The following is a 12932-nucleotide window of genomic DNA, read 5'->3' as shown; positions in this document are numbered from 1 at the left end:
TGCCTTTCTTGTTATTGCAACTCTAAGTACAATGGCATATTGCATGAGTCAGTCAACTTGAAATTGGTTGTTGCTTTCCAGATAGCCCTACTATTTCTCACAAACTGTGTTGGTGCTTAAACCAATGCACTTAAATTTCCACAATAAGTGTTTACTGAAGATCTTAAGATAGGTGTCTTGGGTGCCCTTTAATGGAAGATATAAGACCTTAATAAAACACATATTTTATTTAGACAGTTACAGATTCAACAACAAACAGATAAATTACAGTTGTTATGTAATAAAATGCACGCACATGCACGTGCACACACACACACACACACACACACACACACACACACACACACTTTCAAAGATTTACATGTCCACAGATACTGTACAACCATTCAATGACGGATCACAGATATTTAATCAAAAACATTGATTCTAGTAATCAACTAAATTTGAAACTAAAAGATATATCTACTGTTTATCACAGGCTTGGAAAAAAAAAAATACTTTTCTCACAAAATAAAAAATTGGAAAGAATACACAGAAAGTAAATGTAAGTATCTATGTGTACCACTTACAGGAACAAAAAAACTGCCATCTCCCTGTTCTTTCCTAAAAGTTTTCAGGCATAAATCTTGTTCTCATTTCACAAATAAGTCCATTAAATACATCATACATATTAGATGCCATTTAACACAATGTAAAACACTTCACATAAATAGCAGAATATCTTCACTAATCTGATGACCATTTCTTGTTTTAATTGAAAATAAATTTTCTGCAGTATACTAACATTCAATCCTCCAGTAAGTATTTCTACTTTTCAATGATGTCACTTGTGTGAGTAAATGAGCACAGAAAAACAAAAATTTCTGCAACCATTATACCATTTCAAGACGACAATTATCATGTGACAACTGATGGTTGAGCAACAAGAACATTTAAGATAGTATTACAACTATAAATTAACTTATTAATAGTTTTCACTGCTGCTCAATTTGTGAATAACAATCTAAAACCTTATATGGATGATGACAAGTAATGGTTCTGGAAGCAAGTCACATCCGGCCTGTTTACTGCTAAAAACATGTTACGATTCATGCAGTAAAATATTTGTTGCGCTGTTGATGTCATTGTTCGCGCTTCGCAAAGCACTCAGAACTCTTGTTCGTTCAAATCCCATCTCAACTAGTGTTTGGACTTGTTCTTCTGACGGCTGAACATTGTTCTCTGAAATGATGCCAATCGTCGTTATAAGAATTTAATGTGTTTTGAACATAAAAACACCTTCAACCACTGAATATTTACAAAAACATAACAAAATCATTACTATGAAATAATAACAGGCAAAGACATGTACCCACCTTCAGGTACAGCATTTGGTCGCCTATTTCTGAGGAAACCTCCAAATAATGTTCCATTTTCCTGTGGCCAATAGTTGTCAGGTCCAACCAAGGTTTCAGCAAAGCCCTGACCCTGCTACAGAAAAATGGATGCGACTGATCATGACCAGCATATTTACACTTATTATAATATGTAAAGCTAATTTTTATCATCCATTTAGCCTCATTCTAAAAAATCTGTAATAACCCTAGATTTTCTTCACAGAAGCACCCTAAATATAAAGCACAACTAACATAAAAAAGCTAATGCATGTGTTGACATACTAAACACAGACTGTTACTATTGTTGTTATTAAATAATCTGACATTTCAGTAGTACAGAAACATGATAAATATTTTTAGCCAATATGTGAAATGGAATGTTGCATGGCTATCTGCCCTACATTTGTAATACGGTGAGGTACTTCAATTTTTTCTGTATATATAAACAAACTCTACTGCGGTGAGTGGTACACTGTCAATAATGGGAAGCATCACTTCACACAACAAAACGGAACATATCAAATTGATTTGTACATTATTAGTTAACACTAATGACAGTCATATGTCAGTGCCAGCAACCAGCTTTTCATTTGCACATTATCATGTGAAGATTATTTTTACTCCTTTGTTCATGGAGAATTGTTTTTGCTCTAATTACTACCTCACATAGAAAATGACAAAATGGTTGCAAGAACATGGCAATGCGTAAGCTAATACAATATTTTTGCTATTTGTGCACAGTTATGATTTCTGATAACACTGGCAGTGAAACCATAATGTTCACATAGCGCGTGGGGCATAGACGGAGCAGATTACAAAAACAGTGTTTAAATTATGAGTTGTGAATAACGGAATGTAATGATGAAAGTGTTGCTGCAGCAATGATGTCAAAGATGAACGAACAGCAAGAAAGGTGCAATCGAACTACATCATCTGAAGCAGATATATAAAAAAATCTCATTATACGAGGAATTAAGATAGAAAATGCTTTTCACATGACAAAGTAGGTCACTTATCAACAAACTATATGGCAGATTTGGTTAGTTTTATGCAAGAAAAAGGGCCATGATCAAACAAGTGCCCCAGCATATGCAAAATAATGGTATGTGCTTTGTTGTCCACTTGCACAACATCAATAGGAAGTTCAAGATATTGCAGCTGCATAAATACTTCACGTTTTAATGGTGAGATACTTCAATTTTTTCTGTATATATAAACAAACTCTACTGCGGTGAGTGGTACACTGTCAATAATGGGAAGCATCACTTCACACAACAAAACGGAACATATCAAATTTATTTGTACACCATGTATCAGCCATTTAAAACTCTAACATAGACAGTGCCAAAGATGTACAAACTGAAAGATTTGATATGGGTTGAATTTATGAACAGGTTTTCAATGGACAGAGCAATATTTTGAAGACAATTGGTTTTGTCAGGTGGATATTTTAATTTATTTTCTGTTAAGAAATCTGCACAAAAAGAGTAGATGAAATAACTAAAAGAATGGCAAGTCATTTTTATTTTTCAAAAACAATATTGCAATTGCTTTTTCTGCATCCAGTGGTTGAAACAAGCTTTATTGTCTGGCTGCGAAGGTTGTTAGTCAAGGAAAGTCTTGTGTTGTTCCTGAAACTGATCATACAAAGATTGTATGATAAAATGAGTCATATTGATAGCAGCTTTTGTGAGGAGAGTGTATATGGTGGTAAACATCAGTGGCTCAAGTTTGGTGAAAAGTGTAGAATCCCACTAAACATGGTGAATTAGTTTATGCAGATGTTTGTGGACAAATAAAAGTAAATTATTTGCAAGGTCATCAATACTTTACTGTTTTTAAGAATGATTTTCCCAGTTTCACAAAACTATACTTTTTGCAACTCTGTTTATTAAAATGACAAAGGCTAAAGCTGGAGTTACTGTGAAAGAATTATGTACATATGTTGCCAATGAGTTCCATAATGAAGATATACATAGATTTTCTGGCTCAAAACTGGACTGAAAAATTCAATGACTGCACTACATACTTCTCAGCAGAACATTTTTGGTTCTGGTTTGTTGAACACTTCCCAAAAGTATTATGGAGGAAGTAATTCTGCCTGCAACACAATGTTGCACAATGGAATAGTTGGTGCAGAAATAAAAATTTCGTTACAAATCACACGGACATTTCAAAATGGTGTGAGTCTGTCAGCAATGGAATGGTGTCGTAGCCAAATTTCAACTTGGGAGGGCTGAAGTACAAACAAGCTGGGAACTCGCGTCATCAGATTTTGTGAGAGAAGACCAGAGCGAGAGATTCAGCACTCTGGCAACAGTGTGGAACAGAGAGAATGTGCTATTGTAATGCGGCTAAATGTAGTAACTTCACTCAGAGATGTTACAAGAACCAAGTATGCAAATATTACATAAAGGAACACACTGAAAACCTGCAGTTAAACACTTGACCAGCTGAGAGTGCTGTCAGGCTCAGAAAAGGAGAGCACATTTGGTCACAAGAGCACTGGGAGAGGGTGTGGGGGGAGGAGATCATGTCATTGCCTCTGCTCCGCTCAGGCTCGTTCTCAGAGTTAGGCCATTCCACCTGTGGTGGAAGACCAGCTCTACGAAACCACGCTCTTGTGAATGCTGCCAGCTTGGAGTCCCCTTCTGCAAATCCAAAGCCATCCACCCGTGGAGGGGACTTCCGATCTGCTGGTCACAATCCTGCCAATCACAAAGCTGACTGAGGATGAGGGCCAGGACAAACTTCCATGGATGAAGAACCAATCTGCCCACCTGCAAGCTGTTCAACTTAGACACTGGGAGCCTGTGTCACCATCCCTGGGGCCATATATGCACCACCCTTACAAGCTGCATGCTGGGACCATCACTTGGACTGTCCTCCATGTTGCTGCTAGGGCTTCTGCCTACATGCCATCTCAACAACCAACAATAGGGGCATGCAAATACATGGGGACGATCTAAGTGCAGCTTCACTCTTCCAGAGTGCTGAGGCTCTGACGCATCCACAACCATACCAGGCTGCAGGACGCACCGACTGCATCCTCTTGCGAAGGGTCTGCAGCACTGACTGCAGGCAATGCTAGGATCTGAGACTGATAGTTCCCTTGCAGGAAGCAAAGATTAGGGCCACGGGCATGTTTGTGAGAGGTATTTCAGCACATATGTTGTGAAGGGTAAGAATGAAGAATTCTAGGGATTTGTCCTCCGCTACCAAAATTGCAACCCAAAGAAAGAGTGACCAAGGTATTTTCTCCTCTAGACATTAAATACTACAGCTGTGGACAGCAGACCACATGAAGAGGCAATGTCGCCAACCAAAGGGTGATGAATGTGGTAAGGTTGGACATAATTTGTGCAATTGCAAAAACAATAAATTACAATAAGAAGCAGCTTGAGTCAAATGCAAAAGGGACTGCCTTAACTGTCAAAGGTCATTTCCAATAAAACAGTACACTGCAAGGATGAGTGCAGAGGCAGACTGTTGCTTGATCGGCACAGTAGGGAATGTTGTTGTTGTATTCAGTCCTGAGACTGGTTTGATTCAGCTCTCCACGCTACTCTATCCTGTGCAAGATTCTTCATTTCTCAGTACCTACTGCAGCCTACATCCTTAGTGTATTCATCTCTTGGTCTCCCTCTACGATTTTTACCCTCCACGCTGCCCTCCAATACTAAATTGGTGATCCCTTGATGCCTCAGAACATGTCCTACCAACCGATCCCCTCTTCTGGTCAAGTTGTGCCACAAACTCCTCTTCTCCCCAATCCTATTCAGTACCTTCTCATTAGTTATGTGATCTACCCATCTAATCTTCAGTATTCTTCTATAGCACTGTGATGTGCGTACTGTAAGACCTTCAGTACACACACCATCAGATTATTTGACTTGTCTCTCTAACGAAGTAAGCGAGTGTCAACAATATGTCTCGTGGTCTTATCGTGGCGTGTTTATCTTCTGCCGTTAGGTCAGACGATAGAAATGCCACTTGCACGCTTAGAGTAGCAGATTGACGGTGACCAACTTTAAACAGTACTTTATTAATTTTCACACACATTTATTAAAATAATAAAAAGCATAGAATTTACTTAACTTGATTCTGGATGCTATTTACAATTGATAATCTGAAGTTCCTTTGATCTTGGTACGTTAATTTTATTCTCACATATCTCTGATGCTTGACAAAAGTGTCTATACATTTATCTTCATGGCTATGTACAGGAATATGGTAATCTTATTAGGTGCAGACTGAAACTTGACTACAGACTAATGCAGACAGACTAATCGGAGGTCTGTACACTCGTTATAATACCTCGAGCGTTCAGGTATCACTGCGCGAGTGTGATCCACGAAGAGAAAAGGTTCTACGTTAGCAGCAATCTCATTGGCTGCGTTACATATTAATACGCTGATCGGTGGAAGCAGAATTTGGTCCATCTCTAAGATAACGCCATCTCGTAGTGCAGAGACGGGCGAGCGCTGCGCCTGCGGTGTTGTGCTTAGCGGGGCGCGCTCTATTGGGAAAGTTGTGTATGCGCTGACTATGCGAAACTATGTATACAACAAGCACCACATTTCGAAAGCTTCTATTCTCTTCTTGTCCTAACTAGTTATCGTCCATGTTTCACTTCCATACATGGCTACACTCCATACAAATACTTTCAGAAAAGACTGCCTGACTCTTAAATCTATGCTCAATGTTAACAAATTTCTCTTCTTCAGAAACGCTTTCCTTGCCATAGCCAGTCTACATTTAATATCCTCTCTACTTCGACCATCATCAGTTATTTTGCTCCCCAAATAGCAAAACTCCTTTACTATTTTAAGTGTCTCATTTCCTAATCTAAGTCCCTCAGCATCACCCAACTTAATTCGACTACATTCCATTATCCTCGGTTTGCTTTTGTTGATGTTCATCTTATACCCTCCTTTCAAGACACTGTCCATTCTGTTCAACTGCTCTTCAAAGTCCTTTGCTGTCTCTGACAGAATTACAATTTCATCGGCGAACCTCAAAGTTTTTATTTCTTCTCCACGGATTTTAATACTTACTCCGAATTTTTCTTTAGTTTCCTTTACTGCTTGCTCAATATACAGATTGAACAACATCGGGGAGAGGCTACAACCATGTCTCACTCCCTTCCCAACCACTGCTTCCCTTTCATGCCCCTCGACTTTTATAACTGCAATCTGGTTTCTGTACAAATTGTAAATAGCCTTTCGCTCCCTGTATTTTACCCCTCCCACCTTCAGAATTTGAAGGAGAGTATTCCAGTCAACATTGTCAAAAGCTTTCTCTAAGTCCACAAATGCTAGAAACGTAGGTTTTCTTTCCTTAATCTATTTTCTAAGATAAGTCGTAGGGTCAGTATTGACACACTTGTTCCAACATTTCTACGGAATCCAAACCGATCTTCCCCAAGGTTGGCTTCTACGAGTTTTTCCATTCGTCTGTAAAGAATTCGCATTAGTACTTTGCAGCCATGACTTATTAAACTGATAGTTCGGTAATTTTCACAACTGTCGATGCCTGCTTTCTTTGGGATTGGAATTATTATATTCTTCTTGAAGTCTGAGGGTATTTCGCCTGTCTCATACATTTTGCTCACCAGATGGTAGAGTTTTGTCAGGACTGGTTCTCCCAAGGCTGTCAGTAGTTCTAATGGAATGTTGTCTACTCCTGGGGCCTTGTTTCGACTCAGGTCTTTCAGTGCTCCGTCAAACTCTTCACGCAGTATCGTATCTCCCATTTCATCTTCATCTACATTCTCTCGCATTTCCATAATATTGTCCTCAAGTACATCGCCCTTGTATAGACCCTCTATATACTCCTTCCACCTCTCTGCTTTCCCTTCTTTGCTTAGGACTGGTTTTCCATCTGAGCTCTCGATATTCATAGAAGTCGTTCTCTTTTCTCCAAAGGTCTCTAATTTTTCTGTAGGCAGTATCTATCTTACCTCTAGTGAGATAAGCCTCTACATCCTTACATTTGGCCTCTAGCCATGCCTGCTTAGCCATTTTGCACTTCCTGTCGATCTCATTTTTGAGACATTTGTATTCCTTTTTGTCTGCTTCATTTACTGCAATTTTTATATTTTCTCCTTTCGTCAATTAAATTCAATATTTCTTCTGTCACCCAAGGATTTCTACTCGTCCTCGTCTTTTTACCAACTTGATCCTCTGCTGCCTTCACTACTTCATCCCTCAAAGCTACCCATTCTTCTTCTACTGTACTTCTTTCCCACATTCTTGTCAATTGTTCCCTTATGCTCTCCCCGAAACTCTGTACAACCACTGGCTTAGTCAGTTTATCCAGGTCCCATCTCCTTAAATTCCCACCTTTTTGCAATTTCTTCAGTTTTAATCTACAGTTCATAACCACTAGATAGTGGTCGGAGTCCACATCTGCCCCTGGAAATGTCTTACAATTTAAAACCTGATTCCTAAATCTCTGTCTTACCATTATATAATCTATCTGAAACCTGTCAGTATCTCCAGGCTTTTTCCATGTACACAACCTTCCTTTATGATTCTTGAACCAAGTGTTAGTTATGATTAAATTGTGCTCTGGTAAAATTCCACCAGGCGGCCTCCCCTTTCATTTCTTACCCCCAATCCATATTCACCTACTATGTTTCCTTCTCTCCCTTTTCCTACTACCGAATTCCAGTCTCCTATGACTATTAAATTTTCATCTCCCTTCACTATCTGAATAATTTCTTTTATTTCATCATACATTTCTTCAATTTCTTTGTCATCTGCAGAGCTAGTTGGCATATAGACTTGTACTACTGTCGTAGGCGTGGGCTTCGTGTCTATCTTGGCCACAACAAAGCATTCACTGTGCTGTTTGTAGTAGGCTTACCCGCGGCCCTATTGTTTTATTCATTATTAAACCTACACCTGCATCACCCCTATTTGATTTTGTATTTATAACCCTGTATTCACCTGACCAAAAGTCTTGTTCCTCCTGCCACCGAACTTCACTAATTCCCACTATATCCAACTTTAACCCATCCATTTCCCTTTTTAAATTTTCTGCCACCGCTTGGTGAGTAGATTTTTTATCTATCCAATTAAATAATTTTACCCATCTCTTTATTTCACATCAGTGGTTCTACCAATCACAACTCTGAACAATTTTCCTGTGAAATTTTGCACAGAGCACAACTTAATCATAGCTAACACTTGGTTCAAGAATCATAAAAGAAGGTTGTATACATGGAAGAAGCCTGGAGATACTGACAAGTTTCAGATAGATTATATAATGGTAAGACAGAGATTTAGGAACCAGGTTTTACCTGTACCAGAACATAAATTCTTGGTTGACACAGGTGCCGAAGTATTGTTTGTATGGACAACTTAGGTAGGAAGAAACTTCAGTCTCCATGATGTAGGTTACGTGAAATGGGTAACATTGAGGTAGAATCCTTTGGGACAATACTGCTCACTTTCAGCATTGGGGCTGGAAAGTTTAAGAAGCATATGGAGGTATTACCACATGCTGGTGAGAGCTCTGTGCAATTCTCAGACTCTTTTTTTTAATAAACATTGCACAAAAATTAATCCTTTGCGCCCTATGATTGAACTTTATGAAACTTTGTTTCCATTAGGGGAGAAGACCGCTAGTGAAACAATGTACCAAGGTGTGCCTGTCATGTAGGCAGTACCAGATAAACCTGTACATGTGCACTAAAGGTTAATTTGCAGGATAATCTATCAGCAGGTACAGGAAAATTGTTCAGAGTTGTGATTGGTAGAACCACTGATGTGCAATAAAGAGATAGGTAAAATTATTTAATTGGATAGATAAAAAATCTCCTCACCAAGCAGTGGCAGAACACACACATAAAAGATTGCTGAAATTGGCAAGCTTTCGGAGCCAGTGGCTCCTCCTTCAGGCATAAGGGTTGAAGGGGAAGGAAAAAGGGTGATGGAGTAAGACTGGAGAGGTCTAGCAAAAGGGGTAGATATTGGGGAAGTCACCCAGAGCCACAGATTAGGGGAGACTTACTTTCCTTCTCGTCGTGTATGGTGAGTCTCCACTGGTGCAGTCACCCAGAGCCGCAGGTTAGGGGAGACTGACTTTCTTTCTCATTCTTTACGGTGAGTCTCCACTGATCCACAGTACTGGGTGACTTTCCCAAAATCTACCTCTTTTCCTAGACCTCTTCAGTCCTTTTCCTTCGTCTTCAACCCTTCTGCCTGAAGGAGGAGCCACTGGCTCCAAAAGCTTCCCAATTACAACAGTCTTATGTGTATGTTCTGCCACCACTTGGTGAGTAGATTTTCTATCTATCCAATTAAATAATTCTGTAAATGAAAGAGTTAGGTAAGTCGCACTGTACGATGTGCAAGACCTTAGAACAAGTTTCACATACAGACAGAATATTTATGGTTCCTGCAGGTATAGACCATTTTGGCATGGACGAGGTGAGTCTACCAATGGGCCTAACGATTGCCAGTTTGAGTGTCTTGGAAGAAGGATACAATGACAGGCTGAGTGACAAGTGCAGCTACAAGCATATCATTAACAATTCTGCACTATGTGATAAACATTTGCAATGGAAAGATAGGGAAGACGTGGAAGCTTTACTGCTTGGGTTCTTCGATTTCTTCAATGTAGTGGGTCCGTTACCAGCAACACTGATTACAAAGCATGGGACACTCTAAGGATGCAATGCCCTAGTGCGTAAGAAACCATACAGGGTTCCAAAGCAATTAACAATCACTAATGGTGGAATTCACTGAACACCAGTTGGCTGATGGAATCACTGAGGAAAGTGATAGTCCCTGGAGTCCAAACATGGTCAATGTGCCCAAAAGTCATCGGATGGTACCAAAAAATATAGGCTCTGTTGCGGTTTTTGTTTCTCCAATGCAGAAACTGTCAGCAATGCATATCCCATCGCAAACGTCATGGGGACAGCTGACAATCTGGGTCAACGCAAATACTTTTTTGACTACGGATTTGAAGAGTGGCTACCACCAGCTTGAAGCAGTTCCAGAAGACCAGCCAGACAGCTTTTTCCACACCATGTGAACATTATCATTATCACAGAATGCCATATGGACTAAAAAATGCACAGGATACATTTTGGGGACCCTCAGATGGACCACTTCATGGATTGTAGCCTAGGAAATGCAGGGTATATCTTGATGACATAACTGTATTTGCAAAGAATATGGAAAAAATGTGAAACAACTGGAAGAAGTCCTTAAAGGGAGCCAGAACGAAGAAAATGACAAAATTAACGTTTCTTGGTTTCTTTGATTATAAAATTATTTGGAGTTTTCTGAATAAAGCAAATCAAGTTTCACCCTTCTAAGTGAATCCTAAGTGTGTTTTTTGTTGCTGCAAAGTGTATGGCTTGCATTGCATTGGCAAGGGCAGTGCTGCAGGGACAATGTTACATGGAATTATGAACTTGCCAAAACCACCAACCAAGTTTGGATTTTATAATAAATTGGTGGGATTTTCTGCTGAAGATAGTGCTCAAGAAATAATGAAGAAAGCAGTTGAAGAAGCTGTAACAGATAATGGGTATTGTAGAGATTTAACTGTTGCTGTAGATGAATCATGACAACATAGAGGTCATAAATCTCTAAATGGAGTAGTGACAGTTACCAGAGGAGACTGTTGCAAAGTAACTGATGTTGCTATTATCTCAAAACATTGTAGATGTAACGGCAATACCAAGGACGAACATAGTGAAAGTTGTGAAGCAAATTTTCACGGCACGAGTGGAGCGATGGAAGCAGAGGGAGTGAAAGCAATTTTTTCCAGATCACAGGAGTGGTATAATGTACGATACACTAACTATCTAGGAGATGGTGATTCTAAGGAACATAAAGCTGTAGAGGAACTCAAACCTTTTGGCAATGAAATTCACATTAAAAAACAGGAGTGCATTGGACATGTGCAGAAGTGCATGGAGGCTCACTTGCGCAAACTAAAGCAGACATTAGGATCCCAGAAGCTTAGTGATGTCAGACCCTTGGAGGAAGAGGAAGATTGACAGAGGAAGCTATTGATAGATTGCAGAGATATTATGGGTGTGCAATTAGGCAAAATACAAGAAGCATTGAGCATATGAGGAGAGCAGTATGGACATTACTTTTTTATACTGCATCAACAAATGAGCACCCACAAGATGCACTGTGCCCCACAGGTGATGACTCATGGTGTAAATACCAATCAGGAAAGGAATATGCCCATAAAAATAGTTTGCCAAATGCTGTAATTGATGTAATTAAGCCTATATGAGATTTATCACAGCCAAGTTTATTGGAAAAGTGTTTACATCGGAAAACACAAAATCCAAATTAAAATGTAAATTATTTAATTTGGATTAGGATTTCCAGAGAAAAACATTGCACTTTGGAGTGTAGGATGCAGTGGCAACAAACAATGAAGGAAACATTATCAAATGTGATGTGCTGAAACGTTTCCACAATGCGCCTAATTGATGAAGAAAGACTAAGAGGTGCAGGAAGAAGAGACAAAAGCCTACAACATGCAGCAAAATGAAAGAAAAGACCAGTGAAAAGGAAACTAACACTGGAAAAAGAAGAGGATGCTGATAATCCATCATATGGGGCAGGAATGTATAAAAAAACTTGGGAAGCCGTTTCTCGTAAACTTTAAAATTTTCATCTTTGAGGAATACTTTCTCAAAAACTGCTAACAGTATATCAATGAAGTTTATACACAATACTGTTTACTTCTTTTCCTTCATTTTTATTGTAAAAAAAATATTATATAATTCAAGCATTATAGAAGAAAAACTGCAAAATGTTAGAGAAAAAATAAGCATCTGTTTTAAAAAATTGTAAAACAAAAACCAATAAATATTTCTTAATGTGGCATTATAACTTTGTAGAGAAATATTCACTGAACATGTAGTCCAAATTTCAGAGCAAAATGTTTAACTGTTTTAGAAAAAATGTTCCTTCTATTTGCTAAAATTAACGTGGAGGAGATGGATCGTTCCGGCTCCCCTTGAATACGGCAGCATGCTAAACTCTTAGTGCTGGGAAGAGTCATTTCATTCAAACAGAAGTAAACTTTCTAGGACAAATAATTAGTAAGGAACAAATAAAGACTCCTCTACATTTAATATCAACAGTTCGTGACTTTGTACCACCACAGACCACAAAACACTTAAAATCTGTTTTGGTCTCTCTAATAACTGTAGGAAATTCGTAAGAGATTTTGCACGAATTGCCAAGCTTTTGAAACATCTATTAAGAAAAGGAGCTAAATTTGAGTGGTCAGTAGTGTGGCAAGTCACATTCAAGAAATAAAAGCATGCTTTAGTATATAGGCCTGTATTTGTATTTCCTATCTTCAAACAAGAGTTCATCCTATTCTGCGATGCAAGCAATAGGGCAATGGGATGCGTTTTGAGCCAAATCAGGGATAATACGGAACACCCAGTGGCTTATGCATTAGGACAGTTGAATAAAGCAGAACAACTAGTCAGCAGTAGAAAGAGATGTTAATTGTTATTTATGGTAAAATGTAAATGTCGTGTGACTAGGGCCTTCC

At 38.9% G+C, this 12932-nt stretch overlaps 1 protein-coding gene across 2 annotated transcripts in view; it reads right to left on the bottom strand.

Annotated features, from left to right (window-relative positions):
- Positions 1–208: 208 nt before the first annotated feature.
- The window catches only part of LOC126161808 (uncharacterized), a 49961-nt gene continuing 37237 nt past the window's right edge, over positions 209–12932 (bottom strand). The window contains exons 7-8 of one of the 2 annotated variants that reach the window (XM_049917900.1): positions 1356–1470; positions 209–1221 (exon numbers count right to left, since the gene is read on the bottom strand). In XM_049917900.1, coding sequence (XP_049773857.1) covers positions 1082–1221; positions 1356–1470 — 255 coding nt within the window. In that variant the 3' untranslated portion in view covers positions 209–1081. The remainder of the gene's footprint in view (positions 1222–1355; positions 1471–12932) is intronic. The other variant, XM_049917901.1, reaches the window with a different exon arrangement.

Source organism: Schistocerca cancellata, chromosome 2 (genome assembly GCF_023864275.1).
Source record: "Schistocerca cancellata isolate TAMUIC-IGC-003103 chromosome 2, iqSchCanc2.1, whole genome shotgun sequence".
In the NCBI taxonomy this organism is placed as follows: domain Eukaryota; kingdom Metazoa; phylum Arthropoda; class Insecta; order Orthoptera; family Acrididae; genus Schistocerca; species Schistocerca cancellata.
Note: the sequence above shows the minus strand (reverse complement) of the source record. Positions and strands in the feature narration are given on the sequence as shown.